At 39.7% G+C, this 20,553-nt stretch overlaps 1 protein-coding gene and 1 long non-coding RNA gene across 2 annotated transcripts in view; one reads left to right on the top strand and one right to left on the bottom strand.

Moving 5' to 3' along the window:
• LOC101127946 (uncharacterized) overlaps positions 1–19,632 on the bottom strand; it is a 54,579-nt gene extending 34,947 nt beyond the window's left edge. The window contains exon 1 of the long non-coding RNA XR_002005245.3: positions 19,287–19,632. This is a non-coding gene — a long non-coding RNA (uncharacterized lncRNA). The remainder of the gene's footprint in view (positions 1–19,286) is intronic.
• A 185-nt stretch (positions 19,633–19,817) lies between these two features.
• The window catches only part of COPB2 (COPI coat complex subunit beta 2), a 32,385-nt gene continuing 31,649 nt past the window's right edge, over positions 19,818–20,553 (top strand). The window contains exon 1 of the mRNA XM_004037743.5: positions 19,818–20,166. Coding sequence (XP_004037791.1) covers positions 20,164–20,166 — 3 coding nt within the window. The 5' untranslated portion in view covers positions 19,818–20,163. The remainder of the gene's footprint in view (positions 20,167–20,553) is intronic.

The raw sequence follows: 20,553 nt of genomic DNA, 5'->3' as shown, positions 1-20,553 counted from the left end.
TTTATGGTTTTAGGTCTATCATTTAAGTCTTTAATCCATCTTGAATTAATCTTTGTATAAGGTGTAAGGAAGGGATCCAGTTTCAGCTTTCTGCATATAGTTAGCCAACTTTCCCAGTACCATTTATTAAATAGGGAATCCTTTCTCCATTTCTTGTTTTTGTCAGGTTTGTCAAAGATCAGATGGTTGTAGATGTGTGGTGTTATTTCTGAGGCCTCTGTTCTGTTCCATTGGTCTATATCTCTGTTTTTGTACCAGTACTATGCTCTTTTGGTTACTGTAGCCTTGTAGTATACTTTGAAGTCAGATAGCGTGATGCCTCCAGCTTTGTTCTTTTTGCTTAGGATTGTGTTTGCAATGCGGGCTCTTTTTTGGTTCCATATGAACTTTAAAGTAGTTTTTTCCAATTCTGTGAAGAAAGACATTGGTAGCTTGATGGGGATGGCATTGAATCTATAAATTACTTTGGGCGATGTGGCCATTTTCACAATATTGATTCTTCCTTTCCATGAGCATGGAATATTCTTCCATTTGTTTGTGTCCTCTTTTATTTCCTTGAGCAGTAGTTTGTAGTTCTCCTTGAAGAGGTCCTTCACATCCCTTATAAGTTGGATTCCTAGGTATTTTATTCTCTTCATAGCAATCGTGAATGGGAGTTCACTCATGATTTGGCTCTCTGTTTGTCTGTTAATGGTGTATAGGAATGCTTGTGATTTTTGTACATTGATTTTGTATCCTGAGACTTTGCTGAAGTTGTTTATCAACTTAAGGAGATTTTTGGCTGAGATGATGGGGTTTTCTAAATATGCAATCATGTCATCTGCAAACAGGGACAATTTGACTTCCTCTTTTCCTAAATGAATACCCTTTATTTCTTTCTCTTGCCTGATTGCCATAGCCAGAACTTCCAATACTATGTTGAATAGGAGTGGTGAGAGAGGGCATCCATGTCTTGTGCCAGTTTTCAAAGGGAATGCTTCCAGTTTTTGCCCATTCAGTATGATATTGGCTGTGGGTTTGTCATAAATAGCTCTTATTGTTTTGAGATACGTTCCATCAATACCTAGTTTATTAAGAGTTTTTAGCATGAATGGCTGTTGAATTTTGTCAAAGGCCTTTTCTGCATCTATTGAGATAATCATGTGGTTTCTTGTCATTGGTTCTGTTTATGTGATGGATTACGTTTATTGATTTGCACATGTTCAACCAGCCTTGCATCCCAGGGATGAAGCCAACTTGATTGTGGTGGATAAGCTTTTTGATGTGCTGCTGGATTCAGTTTGCCAGTATTTTATTGAGGATTTTCATATTGATGTTCATCAGGGATATTGGTCTAAAATTCTCTTTTTTTGTTGTGTCTCTGTCAGGCTTTGGTATCAGGATGATGTTGGCCTCATAAAATGAGTTAGGGAGGACTCCCTCTTTTTCTATTGATTGGAATAGTTTCAGAAGGGATGGTACCAGCTCCTCTTTGTACCTCTGGTAGAATCTGGCCGTGAATCCATCTGGTCCTGGACCTTTTTTGGTTGGCAAGCTATTAATTATTGCCTCAATTTCAGACCCTGTTATTGGTCTATTCAGAGATTCAACTTCTTCCTGGTTTAGTCTTGGGAGGGTGTATGTGTCCCAGAATTTATCCATTTCTTCTGGATTTTCTAGTTTATTTGACTAGAGGTGTTTATAGTATTCTATGATGGTAGTTTGTATTTCTGTGGGATCAGTGGTGATATCCCCTTTGTCATTTTTTATTGCGTCTATTTGATTCTTCTCTCTTTTCTTCTTTATTAGTCTTGCTAGAGGTCTATCAATTTTGTTGATCTTTTCAAAAAACCAGCTCCCAGATTCATTGATTTTTTTCGAGGATTTTTTTTGTGTCTCTATATCTTTCAGTTCTGTTCTGATCTTAGTTATTTCTTGCCTTCTGCTAGCTTTTGAATTTGTTTGCTCTTTCTTCTCTAGTTCTTTTAATTGTGATGTTAGAGTGTCAATTTTAGATCTTTCCTGCTTTCTCTTGTGGGCATTTAGTGCTGTAAATGTCCCTCTATACACTGCTTTAAATGTGTCCCAGAGATTCTGGTACGTTGTGTCTTTGTTCTCATTGGTTTCAAAGAACATTTTTATTTCTGCCTTCATTTTGTTATTTACCCAGTAGTCAGTCAGGAGCAAGTTGTTCAGTTTCCATGTAGTTGTGCAGTTTTGAGTGAGTTTCTTAGTCCTGAGTTCTAATTTCATTGCACTGTGATGTGAGAGATAGTTTGTTGTGATTTCTGTTCTTTTACATTTGCTGAGGAGTGCTTTACTTCCAATTATGTGGTCAATTTTAGAATAAGTGCGATGTGGTACTGAGAAGAATGTATATTCTATTGACTTGGGGTGGAGAATTCTGTAGATGTCTATTAGGTCTGCTTGTTGCAGAGCTGAGTTCAGGTCCTGGATATCCTTGTTAACCTTCTGTCTCATTGATCTGTCTAATATTGACAGTGGGGTGTTAAAGTCTCCCATTATTATTGTGTGGGAGTCTAAGTCTCTTTGTAGGTCTCTAGGACTTGGTTTATGAATATGGGTGCTCCTGTATTGGGTGCATATATATTTAGGATAGTTAGCTCTTCTTGTTGAATTGATCCCTTTACCATTATGTAATGGCCTTCTTTGTCTCTTTTCATCTGTGTTGGTTTAAAGTCTGTTTTACTGGAGACTAGGATTGCAACCCCTGCTTTTTTTTTTGCTTTCCATTTGCTTGGTAGATCTTCCTCCATTCCTTTATTTTGAGCCTATGTGCGTCTTTGCACGTGAGATGGGTCTCCTGAATACAGCACACCGATGGGTCTTGACTCTTTATCCAATTTGACAGTCTGTGTCTTTTAATTGGTGCATTTAGCCCATTTACATTTAAAGTTAATATTGTTATGTGTGAATTTGATCCTGTCATTATGATGTTCACTGGTTATTTTGCCCATTAATTGATGCAGTTTCTTCATAGCATTGATGGTCTTTACAATTCGGCCTGTTTTTGCCGTGGCTGGTACCAATTGTTTCTTTCCAAGTTTAGTGCTTCCTTCAGGAGCTCTTGTAAGGCAGGCCTGGTAGTGACAAAGTCTCTCAGCGTTTGCTTGTCTGTAAAGTATTTTATTTCTCCTTCACTTATGAAGCTTAGTTTGGCTGGATATGAAATTCTGGGTTGAAAATTCTTTTCTTTAAGAATGTTGAATATTGACCCCCACTCTCTTCTGGCTTGTAAGGTTTCTGCTGAGTGATCTGCTGTTAGTCTGATGGGCTCCCCTTTGTGGATAACCCAACCTTTGTCTCTGGCTGTCCTAAACACTTTTTCCTTCATTTCAACCTTGGTGAATCTGACAATTATGTGTCTTGGGGTTGCTCTTCTCAAGGAGTATCTTTGTGGTGTTCTCTGTATTTCCTGAATTGGAATGTTGGCCTACCTTGCTATGCTGGCCTACCTTGCTCTGTTGGGGAAGTTCTCCTGGATAATATCCTGAAGAGTGTTTTCCTACTTGGTTCCATTCTCCCCATCACTTTCAGGTACACCAATCAAATGTAGATTTGGTCTTTTCACATAGTTCCATATTTCTTGGAGGTTTTGTTCATTTCTTTTTACTCTTTTTTCTCTAAACTTCTCTTCTTGCTTTATTTCATTAATTTGATCTTCAGCCACTGACAGTCTTTCTTCCACTTGATCAAATTGGCTATTGAAGCTTGTGCATGGGTCACAAAGTTCTCGTGCCATGGTTTTCAGCTCCATCAGGTCATTTAAGATCTTGTCTATACTGTTTATTCTAGTTAGCCATTCATCTAATCTTTTTTCAAGGTTTTTAGCTTCCTTGCGATGGGTTCAAACATCCTTCTTTAGCTCGGAGAGGTTTGTTATTACCGACCTTCTGAAGCCTACTTCTGTCAACTCGTCAAAGTCATTCTCCACCCAGCTTTGTTCCATTGCTGGCAAGGAGCTGCGATCCTTTGGAGGAGAAGAGGTTCTCGATTTTTAGAATTTTCAGCTTTTCTGCTTTGGTTTCTCCCCATCTTTGTGGTTTTACCTACCTTTGGTCTTTGATGTTGGTGACCTACAAATGGGGTTTTGGTGTAGATGACCTTTTTGATGATGTTGATGCTATTCCTTTCTGTTTGTTAGTTTTCCTTCTAACAGTCAGGTCCCTCAGCTGCAGGTCTGTTGCAGTTTGCTGGAGTTCCACTCCAGACCATGTTTGCCTGGGTATCACCAGCAGAGGCTGCAGAACAGCAAATATTGCAGAATGGAAAATATTGCTGCCTGATCCTTCCTCTGGAAGCTTCGTCCCAGAGGGGTAGCCACCTATATGAGGTGTCTGTCGGCCCGTACTGGGAGATCTCTCCCAGTTAGGCTGCACGGGGGTCAGGGACCCACTTGAGGAGACAGTCTGTCTGTTCTCAGAGCTCAAACGCCATGCTGGGAGAACAACTGCTCTCTTCAGAGCTGTCAGACTGGGACGTTTAAGTCTGCAGAAGTTGTCTGCTGCCTTTTGTTCAGCTATGCCCTGCCCACAGAGGAGGAGTCTAGAGGCAGTAGGCCTTGTTGAGCTGCGGTGGGCTCCATTCAGTTTGAGCTCCCTGGCTGCTTTGTTTACCTGCTCAAGCCTCAGCAATAGCGGATGCCCCTCCCCCAGCCAGGCTGCCATCTTGCAGATCAATTTCAGACTGCCATGCTAGCAGTGAGCAAGGCTCCGTGGGCATGGGAGCCACTGAGCCAGGCATGGAAGAGAATCACCTTGTCTGCTGGTTGCTAAGACCTTGGGAAAAGCACAGTATTTGGGCGGGAGTGTCCCGTTTTTCCAGGTAGTCTGTCACCCTTCCCTTGGTGAGGAAAGGGGAATCCCCTGACCCCTTGCACTTCCCGGGTGAGGTGATACCCTGCCCTGCTTCAGCTCACCCTCCATGGGCTACACCCACTGTCCAACCAGTCCCAATGAGATGAACGAGGTACCTCAGTTGGAAATGCAGAAATCCCCATCTTCTGTGTTGATCATGCTGGGAGCTGCATGATCAGAGCTGTTCCTATTCGGCCATCTTGGAACACCCCCAACTTTCACCACTTCTATTCAATATAGTACTGGAAGTCCTAGCTAGAGCAATCAGACAAGAGGAAGAAATACAGGGCATCCAAATTGGTAAAGACGAAGTCAAACTGTCGCTTTTTGCTGATGATATGATTGTATAGCTGGAAAACCCTAAAGACTCATCCAAAAAGCTCCTAGGTCCGATAAATGAATTCAGTAGTTTCAGGATACAAAATCAATGTACACAAATCAGTAGCATTGCTATACACCAACAATGACCAAGCTGAGAAACAAATCAGGATCTCTACACTTTTTGCAAAAGCTGCAAAAAATAAAATAAAATACTTATGAATATATCTAACCAAGGAGGTAAAAGATCTCTACAAGGAAGATTCCAAAACACTGCTGAAATAAATTATCAATGACACAAACAAATGTAAACACATCCCATGCTCATGGATGGGTAGAATCAATATTGTGAAAATGACCATGCTGCCAAAAGCAATCTACAGGTTCAATGCAATTCCCATCAAAGTACCAACATCATTCTTCACACAACTAATAAAAGCAATATTAGTTGTGTGAAGCATATCCTAAAATTCATATGGAACCAAAAAAGAGCCCACATAGCCAAAGCAAGAATAAGCAAAAGGAACAAATCTGAAGGCATCACATTACCCAACTTCAAACTATACTACTAGGCTATCATTACCAAAACAGCACAGAACTGCTATAAAAATAGGAATGTAGACTAATGAAAGAGAAAAGAGAACCCAGAAATAAAGCCAAATACTTACAGCCAACTGATCTTTGACAAAGCAAACAAAAACATAAAGTGAGAAAAGGACACCCTATTCAACAAGTGGTGCTGGGATAATTGGCAAGCCACATGTAGAAGAATGAAATGGGATCTGCATCTCTCACCTTATATTAAAATCAACTCAAGATGGATCAAAGACTTAAATCTAAGACCAGAAACCATAAAAATTCCAGAAGATAACATTGGTAAAATTCTTATAGATGTTGGCTTAGGCAAAGAGCTCATGACCCAGAATCCAAAAGCAAGTGCAACAAAAACAAAAATAAATAGATGGGACATAATTAAACTAAAAAGCTTCTGTGCAGCAAAATAATAATCATCAGAGTAAACAGACAACCAACAGATGGGAGAAAATATTTGCAAAATATGTATCCGACAAAGAAGTAATATCCAGAATCTACAAGGAATGCAAATAAATCAGCAAGACAAAAAGCAAATAATTCCATCAAAAAGTGGCAAAGGACATGAATAGACAATTCTCAAAAGAAGATATACAAATGGCCAACAAACATATGAAAAAATGCTCAATATCACTAATTATCACGGAAATGCAAATTAAAACCACAATGAGATACCATGTTACTCCTGCAAGAATGGTCATAATTAAAAATCAAAAAATAATAGATGTTGGTGTGGATGTGTTGAAAAGGGAACACTTTTACATTGCTGGTGGGAATGTAGACTAGTACAACCACTATGAAAATCAGTATGTAGATTTCTTAAAGAATTAATAGTAGAGCTACCATTTGATCCAGCAATCCCACTACTCCTGGGTATCTACTCAGAGGAAAAGAAGTCATTATATGAAAAAGACACTTGCACACATGTGTTTATAGTAGCACAATTCACAATGGCAAAAATATGGAACCAGTCTAAATGTCCATCGACCAACAAGTAGATAAAGAAAATGTGGTGTATATGCACAATGGAATACTACTCAGCCATAAAAGGAATAAAATAATGGCATTTGCAGCAACCTGGATGCAGCTGGATACCATTATTCTAAGTGAAATAACTCAGGAATGGAAAACCAAACATCACATTTTCTCAGTTATAAGTGGGAGCTAAGCTATGAGGATGCAAAATAATAATAATAATATGATGGACTTTGGGGACTTGGGGGGAAGGTGGGGAGGGGAGTACGGGATAAAAGACTACACATTGGGTACAGTGTACACTGTTCATGTGACAGGTGCACCAAAAATCTCAGAAATTACCATTAAAGAACTTATCCATGTAATAAAAAACCACCTGTTCCCCAAAAACTTTTGAAATAGAAAAAAATTAAAAATAAAAAAACAAAAATAACTAGTATGCCTATACACCAACAACAGCCAAGCCAAGAGCCAAATCAGGAAGGCAATCCCATTCACAATTGCTACAAAAAGAAAAAATACCTAGGAATATAGCTAACCAGGGAGGTAAAAGATCTCTACAATAAAAATTACAAAACACTGCTCAAAGAAATCAGAGAAGACACAAACAAATGGGGAAAATCATCTCATGCTCATGGATAGAAAGAATGAATATCATTAAAACGGCCATAGTACCCAAAGCTATTTAGAGATTCAATGTTAATCCTATCAAACTACCAACAACATTCCTCACAGGACTAGAAAAAACTATTTTAAAATTTATATGGAACAAAATAAGAGCCCAATAGCCAAGGCAATCCTAAGCAAAAAGAATAAACCTGGAGGCATCACATTACTTGACTTCAAAGTACACTACAGGGCTACAGTAACCAAAACAGCATGGTACTAGTACAGAGCAAACAGGCAACCTACAGAGTGGGAGAAAATTTTTGCTATCTATCCATCTGACAAAGGTCGAATATCCAGAATCTACAAGGAACTTAAACAAATTTACAAGAAAAAAAACCATGAAAAAGTGGGCAAAGGACACAAACAGACACTTCTCAAAAGAACACATTCATGCGGCCAAAAATCATATGAATAAAAGCTCAACATCACTGATCATTAGAGAAATGCAAATCAAAACCACAATGAGGTACCATCTCACACCAGTCAGAATGGCCATTATTAAAAAGTCAAAAAATAACAGATGATGGAGAAGTTGTGGAATAAAGGGAATACTCATAAACTGTTCGTGGGAGTGTAAGTTAGTTCGATCATTGTGGAAAGCCGTATGGTGGTTCCTCAAAGAGCTAAAAACAGAACAACCATTCAACCCAGCAATCCCATTACTGGGTATATACCCAGAGGAATATAAATCATTCTACCATAAAGACACATGCACATGAATGTTTATTGCAGCACTATTAACAATAGCAAAGACATGGAAACAACCTAAATGCCCATCAATGACAGATTGGATAAAGAAAATGTGGTATATATACACCATGGAATACTATGCACCCATAAAAAAGAATGAAATTGTGTCTTTTGTGGGAACATGGATGTAGCTGGAGGCTATTATCCTTAGCAAACTCATGTAGGAACAGAAAACCAAATGCCACATGTTCTCACTTATAAGTGAGAGCTAAATGATGAGAACCCATGAATGCAAAAAAGGGAACAAAAGACACTGAGGTCTATGTGAGGATGGAGGGTGGGAGGAGGGAGAGAAGCAGAAAAGATAACCACTGGGAACTAAGATTAATATCTGCATGATGAAATAATCTATACAACAAACCCCCATGACATAAGTTTACCTATATAACAACCCTTCACATATGCCTCTGAACCTAAAAGTTTAAAAATTTTAATTGTACATTTGAAAATAACTAAAGAGTATAATCGGACTGTTTGTAACACAAGGATAAATGCTTGAGGGGATGAACACTCCATTCTTCATTATGTGATTTTTTTTTTTTTTTTTTTGAGATGGAGCCTTGCTCTGTCACCCAGGCTGGAGTGCAGTAGCGTGATCTCGGCTCACTGCAACCTCTGCCTCCCGGGTTCAAGCGATTCTCCTGCCTCAGCCTCCCAAGTAGCTGGGACTACAGGCGTGTGCCACTATGCCTGGCTGTCTTTTTTTGTTTGTTTGTTTTTGTTTTGTATTTTTAGTAGATACAGGGTTTCACCCTATTGGCCAGACTGGTCTCAATCTCCTGACCTGGTGATCCGCCCACGTCAGCCTCCCAAAGTGCTGGGATTACAGGCTTGAACCACCACGCCTGGCCCATGATGTGATTATTATATATTGTATGCCTATATCAAAACATCTCATGTATCTCATAAATATATACACCTACAATGTACCCACAAAAATTAAAAAGAAAAAATAATAAAGTTGGAATACTTTCAGGGTTGCTGAATGAAAAGCATCAAACTCTGTGAAATATGGCCAACTGCTATTATTATCTCTGCCTTCTGAAATCTGGCCCATTTTTCTACTTTTTTTAATTAATATTTAATAAGTGTACATATTTATGAGGTACACTGTGATATTTCAATACATGTATACAATGTGTAATTATCAAATCACAGTAATTAGCATATCCATCATCTCAAACATTTATCATTTCTTTGTGTTGGGAGCATTCAAAATCTGCTCTTCTAGCTATTTGAAAATATACAGTAAATGTTGTTAATTATGATCACTTTACAGTGCTATGGAACACTATAATTTATTCCTCCGATCTAGCTGTAATTTTGCATCCATTAACCAACCTCTGGCTATCTCCCACTACCTCATCTTTCCTCGTCTCTAGTAACTACCATTCTCCTCTCTACATTTTTAAGATAAATATTTTTAGCTTCTACATACGGGTGAGAACATGTAGTATTTGTCTTTCTCTGCCTGGCTTATTTCACTTTACATAATGTCCTCCAAATTCACCCATGTTGCCACGAATTATAGAATTTTCTTCTTTTTTATGGCTGATTAGTATTTCATTGTGTATATATACCACTTTTTCTTTATCTATTCATCTGTTGATGGACAGTTTGGTTGATTCCACATCTTGGCCATTATAAATAATGCTGCAATAAACATGGAGTGCAGATGTCTCCTTAACACACTGATCTCCTTTCCTTTGAATATATACCCAGTAGTGGGATTGCTGGATCATGTGGTAGCTCTATTTTTAGTTGTTGTTTTTTTTTTTGGCAACCTCCATACTGTTTTTCATAATGTACATTCCCACCAACAATATATGAGTTTCTCGTTCTCTGTATTTTTGCATTTGTTGTCTTTTTTTTTTTGCATTTTCAAATATTCTCTGTATCTTTGCATTTTTTCATATACCTGTTAGCCATGTATATGTCTTCACTCGAGGGATGTCTAATTTCTCTCAAATGAGATATCTCATTTGATTCTGGCCTATTCTTAAGTGTCTCCTTCTCCATGAAATTTTCCTCAATCTCCTAAGGCAGCAAGTATCCCCAGAAAGTGTATGAAAAAAATGTGCATATGTACACTTCTCCCCTTGGGAGAAGATTCTGCTGTAACCAGGGAATACCAGTGACTGCTATGAACCATTCACTCATATTCTTATCCAGGTGAGAGAAGGAGCAGTGACAGAGAGAATGGAGGCAGAACTTGGGAGAAGATTCTGCTGTAACCAGGGAATACCAGTGACTGCTATGAACCATTCACTCATATTCTTATCCAGGTGAGAGAAGGAACAGTGACAGAGAGAATGGAGGCAGAACTTGAGACAGGTGATTGAACAGAAGCTGTTAGAGAGCCAAGGCCATGAGATGCTGCAAGAAAATAAGAATATGAAGAAACATGAGAAAAGTTCTTGCCAAATATGTCAGAATTTTATACAGCCACATCACCCAAAGATGAGTTCCATTTTCAGGGCACTGGGAAGGCCTCTGTCTCACTTCCTTTTAAAATGTAGCTACTATTCCATTATGCAGTTCCTTGCCAATTAAGCCTTGACCTCTTTCATCTACTCTAAATCAGAATAACTTACCGCTATTATTGTCTTTCATCTTTAAAATGCTTTTATTAAGACTCAATTATAAACTCCCTCAGAGGCTTCTGGTTTCTGGCAATAGCAGGCTAGGTTATTCAGGTCAACACTCTTGCTGAAAACAACAACAAAAATACTGATAACATATATTTAAACAAACACCACTACCTTAAAATAATCAAATATTTGAAAACACAATTAAGAACTTCCAGGTCAACATTTAGATAAAATCCTGCTACCAAAATAGTAAGAAGACTACTGAATGATCAAAATCCTTAGAAGTATCTGTCAATACTGCTGTAGTCACTATGGGCCAAATGGATACTAGTCAAGTGCGGCCCACAGAAACTGGAGAGTCTTACTGGGTATTCTTCCCAAATTAATACACATGCAAATTAAGGATAAACCAGACCTAAATTTGCCTCTCTTACCCCTCAACCTGAAAGGACTGCATGAAAACTGCCTTGGTACTAAGCAAAGAAGAAGAAGAAAAAGGAACAAAATGTCCTTGAGAAGCTGTGGCCACAGACCAAATTCTTATGGCTTTGTACCATGGGTACACTTAGCCTGCATGAGCCAGACTTTAAGCCAAGCATGTGCTGTGAGGAGATCTCAACTGTTGTCCCCAGGTGCCTGACAAAAACAAAATAAAGCCTCTCTAGAGGAGGACACACCCAGACTAGGTTTCAGAGTATCCTCCTAAATAATTTGAGGACAATTGCCAGTTATCTAGTCAAAGATAACAAATAACCAAGGGAATAAGAACGAGCAAAACAACAGAGAGAAGGAATAGACCCACACAGGCTTCAGCTATTAGACCTAGGTTAAAAAACAATTATGCTTATGATGTTTATAGAAATGAATGGCAACCTTGAAATTAACTATAGTAGACTATAAAAAGTCACATATCATGTCTGAAAAGAAATGAAACTAAAAACAAAAACATAGTAACTGAAATAAAAACTCAACAATTATATTTGCAACATATTGCCAATACCTGTATAAGAGAGAAATAATGAACTGGAGGGCCGATTGAGGAGGTGGGGTCAGAAGACCATGCATAGAATGCAGTACTGAGAGGAAAAAAATAACCACATATACAAGATGTGGAGAACATAGGAGAATATAGTACAAAGTTCTAACATTGGCATGCCAGGAAGCAGTGGATAAGAGCGTAGGGTAGAGCTTGAGAATTTTTTGTAACTGATAAGACACCAATTCACAGATTTAAGACTCAGTCAATTCCATGCAGAAAAGAATAAAACTCATGCTTAGACAACTGGTTATGAAAGTGCAGAAACCTAAGATAAAGAGAAAATCTTAAAACAGTCAGAGAAAATTCTCTTCAAAGGAGCAACTAACAATAGGCTGCTTAACAGCGTGTCAGTAAAGGGTAGACCGATACAGGTTTAATATGGTCAAAGAAAATTAGTGCTAACCTAGAATTTACAACAACAAAGAGTGCCACTCAAGAACAAATTTGGTCCCTGTTCTTAGTCTGTGATCCCCTATAAAGTTCTGGACACTCTGGGAGAGGCTTGAAAAATCCACGTTGCTTGCATTTTAAGAGTAATGGATAAGGTCATAAGTTAATCAGACCCATGTTTGAGAAAGTTGTAGAACAAGGCCCTGCTATGGCACACAGAGTTGGTGAAAAGGGATGAGAGGGTACCTGAGAGGTGGGAAGTGGCTGACAGAGACCATCCAGCCCTACCTTAAAATCTTCCTTGCTGCGAATATAGCTTGTTGGTGGAAAATACCTGCTTTCTCCTTTCCTTGACTCCTCATCACTTGGTACATCAAGGACCAGTTCCTTATCCCTTACCGGCAGGGTTGACATTCAAAATATTTAATAATGCTAAGTACCAGTACGTATCAATCAGAAAAGACACCTAATATAAGTCCAGATCCTGGCTGCTGCATAGGATCAAGATCCTGGGGGCCCCCTGTGGTATAAATTGTTAAACACTTTAGTAGCTGGATTGTGGAAAAGCCCCAGAGGAGGAACCTGATCAGCTAGGATAATGCAGATATTCAAGGCAGAGGCTATTTAGCAACAAGTATTTCCATATTTTAATACATGCATTGGCAACACTAGTACATACTAACTGAATAAGAGCCCTGCTTACAGCCCTTCCACCAGGATCCTTAACAGCTCTCAACCTTCTGCTCCCGGATCATTTGCCTTATGATTCCCCTTTCAACTTTAAACCTTTCAATAATGCTGCTTTCTTGTCTAGTTCTACCAGGAATACCCCTTACCATAAAATCCATTTTTTTCTCAGAACCTAGTTCTGAGTTCCCTTGAAACACTGAGACAGAAATTGCATATTCTCTTTTGGTGGACTGTTCATTCCTGAATATGACTGTATCATTTCGTTTCACCCTAGTGGGCTTTATAAAATGAGAATCTAGATTTACGCAGAAAATAAGAGGTATTTCTTTGCTGTGGGCAGATTTAAAATAAGCTTTCTTCAAAATGGCAAGCTCCTTTGGTACATTTTGTTTGCTTAAAATAACTTTGTTTCTGGCTGGACATGGTGGCTCACGCCTTTAATCTCAGCACTTTGGGAGGCTGAGGTGGGCGGATCACAAGGTCAGGAGTTCGAGAGCAGCCTGGCCAATATGGTGAAACCCCGTCTCTACTAAAAATACAAAAAAAAAACAAGCCAGGCATGGAGGCACACGCCTGCAGAACCAGCTACTCGGGAGGCCGAGGGAGGAGAATTGCTTGAACCTGGGAGGCAGAGGTTGTAGTGAGCCAAGATCGCGCCACTGCACTCCAGCCTGATAGAGCGAGACTTCATCTCAAAAAATAAATAACTTTATTTTTTTATTACACACTATATAATAGAAAAATAGAAAATACAAATAAAATCACTTATAATCTTCTACTTCTTTCAGATATTGACTTTATTTATGTCTATTCGTCTATCTATATGTATGTATATAAAGTGAATGTTACACTTTATATATAAACCCTTTTAGGATAAAGTTATATCTATATTCATTGTCAGTGTCAGATGCACCAAAGTATGACCATATTTAGCTAAAGAAACAATTTCTTCTTCCTAGAGACAATAGCTTTATTTGGATTTTAGTGACTATATCAAACACTATCAATGTGAAGTTGCTTTGACATCAAATGAAAAATTCTGTCGTAGTGCTACTCAATATGTTTTGCATGATCATCTTCAGATACAAAAGCATATCATGAGTTCAGAACCCCATGAATTCATTTTTAAACCTTGGGACTTGGGGTACATTTGAATTCAAATTCAGTAATGCCCTTAGATCAACTTGAACTGACAAATGCTTCAGAAGAAAGAGGAATAAAGCAATTTGATGAAAATCACACTGTGCAGTGCCTTGTCACTCCAGATATTTCACTTTTACATTAAATTTTTTTTCAATTAATTTAAAGGTAACTGCTATATGCCAGATATTCAGGCTATTCATCATTATTATTCATTTATTTATATGCAGCACTGTCATTTCCAAGGACATAATTCTTAATGAAACATAATTACTCTAAACCTATCTACTTGCTTATATAAAACTTTGTGAAATCTTTTTCCTAGAAAGAAAGTTAAACATTGGTTGAGAGAATGTTCACCTGGGACCTCTACATACCAGGAACACTTGGCCTGTATTCCTTGTCCCCTCATGCCTACCAGCCTCCTTGTCCTAAGCCCCAGGAGCCTCAGGTTTGTAGAGCATTGTTCCAAGCACAACAGAATCTCAACAAAAATTTGCTGATGGAAGGTGGCTTCCAGAGAAAAAGAACAATGCATGCTATGAAAGATGTGGGAAACGCTACTACACTGGCACTTGAATTAAGTAAAGACAAATGCCCATTAAAACATCCTGCAGCCACTCCCCTCATCCACTTCGTTTGACAAGAACATAGAATCACAGACTCAAAAGTATAAAAAAGCTTACAACAGGAAGATACTTTGGAGCTAATGCTGTCCATTATTATTTTGTAGGTAATAAAACTAAGACCCAGAGATTCACTTCACTTGACAACCCTGGGGCAAAGAAGTACCCAGAGCCCACTGGTCATGACTTACCATGGGGTCTGTACCCCATGAGTGAAGAGTGGGGTAGAGAACGAATCCGCAGATGGAGAACTGTGGAGATCACTAACAAACTCCCCAGTCTACTGCCATATTTACAATGTCTAGCAATTCCCATCTATGAAATCACCTCCTTTGTTTCATTCAAAGCTCACTTTAAACTTTGACTCCTCTAAAAATACTCATTAGAAAAACATAAGGTTAATGTAATTTTTAAGGTAAAATTAACACAAGTCAAACACATTACTAATAATCTGGATTTTTACACTTTCAGGTAAACAAAAGTTAGCATCCTCTGCATCTGGAATTCTACATCAAACTCCCATGGAGTAAATTTAACAAATTTAAAATGTTTAGAAGGTAGTCACATGAAGTGTACAGCACATTGTGGTTGGTCAATGCTTTTGCAATCAGTCCAACATTTGCCTCTAAGTGTTGGGCAACCACAAACTCCATTTTTCTTGGAAGACAGTTCAGTGGTTCTCCAACTCAATTTAGTCTGCTGCTGGCTGCTAGTTGACTATGTGGTCAAAACTTTTGCTTTCATTCACCTCATACAGAAATCAGGCTGATAATCTTAACATTTCCTCTAACAGGAAAAGTAACTGACATGTGATGATGTATCAGTAATGGAGCATGAAGATTACCCTACTTAACATTCTTAAATGGTTCCCCAGAGCCTACAGGATAAAGTCCAGACTCCTTTAACTGGCTATCATGGATCTTCAGAATCTGAATCTCATTTATCTTTCTAGTACCATTTCTCAATCCTCCCCCTTCTTACTCTCTGGCCCAGGCATGCTGAACTATTCTTAGCTCTCTGGAAAAGTCAAATGCTCTAGATATACTCTCTTGACATTTACCTGGCTAGTTCCTACTCACACTACAAAGGTCCATTTAGTGGCCTGCATCCATTTGGAGCCTATCATAATTAAATCAAGCACGCCCTAAATGCAGGAACAGTCAACCCACTTACAGTGAGACACCTCTCAAATCAACATTTGCCTTTCTTCACTAATCGCTTGGTAAAATAGTTTATACTGATGACCTCTACTTTTTTTATCATCCAATAATTTCTAAACCCTTTGTAAACTTGCCTTCCCTAACATTACTCAACTTTTTTGAAGGCTGATAGTGTCCTCATAATCATTTATTTCATTGGCAATAGTTTTTGCAAATACTAAGCCTCCTTAAATTCTCTAAAGCTATCAAGATGCTGGTCACCCAGTCACATTTTCCCTTTCTTTTCCTTCTGTGACATAAAGTTATTCTGGGTCTCTTATTCTGATTGTTCCTACACTGACTCCACTTCTTTTTCTTTCACTTTTTCTTCTTTCCTGATTCTCTTTCTCTGATTGTTCCTTCATTGGCTCCACTATCATTCACTGGCTCCACATCTTCCTCTGATTAAAGATATTCTTCTGGGTTCATTAGATTAAAAACATCAGCAATAGGATGCCTCCCACTCCCTCAATTCAACAAACGCATTTGTGTATCCAGTTGATTCTAGCTTCTCAGGGAAAAAAGGAGAAATTACAATCCAGTAAAAAAAGATGTTAGTATCATAAAATATAACTTAGGTTCATATCTCAGGTCTGTCAGTCATTAGCAATGTGGCATGAGGTATACTACTTAATCAATTTAGGCCTCTGTTTTTCATCTATAAATTGGAGAAAATAATGCCTATCTTTTAGTATTACTTTATGAATTGCAGTACGCAAAGTACATATTCCAATGGCAGGTAGGTACATAGTGGGCATTTAATAAAAATTTTTCCTTATTACTGTTATTTCCACACTCACTTCCACCAAACTTATATAGTCTGTTTCAACTTCTTTTAATGTGTCATACACATCAACAAAAGACAAATCATCTAGAGTACAGATATAAACAGGTTTCCTTTCTGGCCCAGTAAGTCCCAACTGCTTGACTCAAAGCTCAATTTCTCCCGATTTAAAAATCTTCAGGTTCTAGCCCCAACCTTCCTCTTCAACCTTCTCCCTCACTGCTCTTCTAAATGAATACCATTCTCCAAACAAATTGGACCTTTTTTGGTTCTCAAACATGCCGTATACTCTTCACCTCAAAGTCCACCTCAGATTCTACCTCCTTTATGAAACTTATCTCCCCAGCTGGATATTTTATCTTCAGAGTATTTTACTGGTACTTCTCTCAGAAGGTACTCATATTCTGCCTGGTATTCAATTATTTGTGCATAAATAACCTTTCCTGCTTATAAATTGTAACCCCTTTGAAGAGAGAAACTAGGTTCCTATTCGTGCTAGTACTTACCACTTAGCTAAGTGATAACACATGTATATTTACAAATAATAAACAAGGCTGGGTGTGGTGGCTCAAGCCTGTAATCCCAGCACTTTGGGAGGCAAGGCAGGCAGATCACCTGGGGTCAGGAGTTCAAGATCAGCCTGGCCAACATGGTGAAATCCCATCTCTTCTAAAACTACAAAAATCAGCCAGGCGTGGTGGCGTGCACCTGTAGTCCCAGCTACTGGGGAGACTGAGGCAGGGGAATCGCTTGAACCCGGGAGGTGGAGGTTGCAGTGAGCTGAGATGGCGCCACTGCACTCCAGCCTGGGTGACAATGTGAGACACCATCTCAAGATAAATAAATAAATACAAATAAAATAAAATAATAAACAAAAAACCCTGACTCTTTCTCAAGGAATTATTTTCCTCAACTTCTTATGAAGAGATAGGAATAGGGTGGGAAGGGAACAGTGTATATAGGGTACTTACAGAGGCACTGCAATCTGAATTCTCACTTGGAATTCTCCCAGCTGCTGCAAAAAGGCAGGGCTGAAATAGCTATTATAGAAATTGACTAGGTAAGACTTTAAGATCTGTTAATCAATTGCAGTCAACCTCTTGGGAAACCCTTTACCAATCTGCTAAGCTTGTCTATATTTCTTTTCTTCCCAACGGTTATTTTTCCTAACCTTCCAGTCTCCTCTAAACCAAGTAAACAAAAGATTTTAATTTAAACCCACAGTCGAACGCATAGTGAAATACACATGTATATTTAATGTTATGTATTAGTTCCTATTTAAGAATTTTATTTCTTTAAAATTTATTTCAACCAAAATCCAACACCAAATTCTATGGGTAATATCTTAAGGCAGCACCTAGTATAGTGCTTTGTATATAGTACACATTCAGTATGTAATGGTTAAAAGAGTGAATTTACAGTCTACAATTGCAGGACTTAATTTTGGCTAATTGCAGTGGAAAACATGAGAAAAGATATAGTCCAAGTAAGAATGACACTTGGGGGTTCAGGCCGGCAACACCAGCTAGGTAGACCCTTAGGTGGCCCAGTGGTATACAAAGATTTAAGCATTCCCAGCTGAGCCTCTTAACAATAGAGATACATCATTTTATTTTGTATTACTTAGTACTGTGCGAAATCCAAAAATACTCTCTCAAGTGCAAGAGTATTCAGGAGTTAGAAATATTGAAAGTTCCACTATTCAAGCAAATTAGGTATAGTTCATATAATTTTTTCAACTCAGGATCCTCAGTCACTCCATAGAGTAAGCAAAGTATGCAATTACTAGAATTATTAGTCTCAATTTACATAAGATCACACTGCTGGCACTAAACTCCAGTTCCAGACTCTTTTTTCCACTATTGAATGCCACAGAAACATAAAAAAAAAAAAAAAATGGAAGGATCTTTAGAAACCATGTAGCTGGATTTTTTTTAAGATGATGAAAACTGAGGCCCATGAAGAGAGTCACATTAGCTCAAGGCTCCTACTAAAGCCAAATAATTTCGTGTAAAATTATCTCCCTCTGATTATCATTATCTACACACACAAATACATAATTTTTCTTTTTGCCTTTTTGAAAATTTGGAGGTCTGAAAAGACTTTAAGATTTCTCTAAAGCTAAAAATACACGTTTGTACGTGTAACCAGAGGGCAAGTTTTCTATGGTCCACATGTTTTCTTAAAAAGAAAAAAAAAAAGGAAATACAGGAGATGTGCAGTGCGTGTGATAGGCAAATGTTCTCGAACTTTATTGTGTAGTGTAACCCCTATGGCACAGGCCCTTAGAATTCAGCCACATTAATGAAGAGATATTTTTATGTAGTAGAAAGAGCACAAACTTTGAGGTTTTTTGTTTTGAGACAGAGTCTTGCTCTGTTGCCCAGGCTGGAGTGCAGTGGCGCGATCTCAGCTCACTGCAACCTCCACCTCCTGGGTTCTAAGCGATTCTCCTGTCAGCCTCTGGAACAGCTTGGATTACAGGCGCCCGCCACCACGCCCGGCTAATTTTGTATTTTTAATAGAGACGGGGTTTCACCATGTTGGCCAGGCTAGTCTCGAACTCCTGACCTCAGGTGATCCACCCGTTTCGGCCTCCCAAAGTGCTGGGATTACAGGCGTGAGCCACCGCGCCCGGCCCAACTTTGAGGTTTTATCTGCCACTTACTATGCAGTCTTGGCTAGAACACTTAACTTCTTTGAGCCCGAGTTTCCTCATCATTAAATGGAGATAATTCAGGTTTGATGTGAAGATTTGAGAAGAAGGTATGTCTGACACACTGCCGAAGATCGATAAATATTTGTTGAATGAATAACACAGCCAGCCGAAGCTCAACAAAAGACACATACACAAACACACCCACACGGTTGGGTAGTTGCCGTCTCCCGGGGAGCTCCAGAAGTGTAAGCTCTCAGCCCTCCCTCTTGACTTCAGAAGCCTGAAGCTAAGCCCGCAGCCCGGTGCGTCTCTTCGTAGCCTTAATCAGTGCCCCGGCAAAGGCCTGCAGATAATTCTCTGGGCCTCGCACCAGGCCCCAAGAACACACTGGAGACTCGTTTCGCCTTCTCCCTCGCCGTTTCCCCCCTCCAGGGCCAGAGTCCGAGGAAGCCCGATAGCGGTTCTCGGCCTCCGAAACACAACTACAACACTGGGGAGCTTGCCCTGCAGTTAGCATCCAGCGGGGTTTAGGCACTTCGTTTTCCTCATCGTTTCAATCTCTATCTTCTGGTCGGGGTCCAAGCTCAGCGGCACCACGTCACGGAGCTCAGTGGTCTAGGCCACACCCCTCCTTCCCGACAGCCTCAAATCCACTACCAGCGGTCTGGAAGGCCACGTTGCCTAGGAAACTGGGGCGGGGCTTGGGAAACGACGGCCCTGCGCGCAGTTTGCGCAGGCGCTCCGGCCCTGGCCTCTGACTATCGCGAGAATCGGCTCCCGGAAGTTCCACGTCAGTCAGTCTGACGGTCAGTGGACCGGTGGGTTTATCTCAAGGCCTGAGTAGCCGGTAACAAACGAGGGTTCCCGGGATTGGACCGACGCAGCCATGGTAGGTCCAGATCCCGTAGAAGGGAGCGGGGTCCCATAGGTTACGGCCGATTCCTGGAGCTTCTGGACTGAGGGCCGCGGTAAGCAGTGGTATGGGCTCCCGCTGCGGCCGCCGCCTCAGGCCTTGCGGGGCTTTGGTCCAGTTTGATTCCAGGAAGGGAGAAGGCGGTGGGGCCTAGGGGACCGGGGTGATTTGGGGAGGCAAAGCCTGCCAGTGAGGGGTTTTGTCTCCCCTGGCGCTTGTGGCGCTTGCCAGAGCTCCTGCAGTCTGCAGCGGGATCGGTGGTGTAGAGAAACACAGAAGCCGAATGTGTTGAACTCCGTAGGAGGCTTTGGTAAAACTAAAGTTTGCCTTTAAAACAGTGGTAGTTAATCTACACTCCTGTTG

This window comes from Gorilla gorilla, chromosome 2 (genome assembly GCF_029281585.2).
Source record: "Gorilla gorilla gorilla isolate KB3781 chromosome 2, NHGRI_mGorGor1-v2.1_pri, whole genome shotgun sequence".
Classification (NCBI taxonomy): Eukaryota; Metazoa; Chordata; class Mammalia; order Primates; family Hominidae; genus Gorilla; species Gorilla gorilla.
Note: the sequence above shows the minus strand (reverse complement) of the source record. Positions and strands in the feature narration are given on the sequence as shown.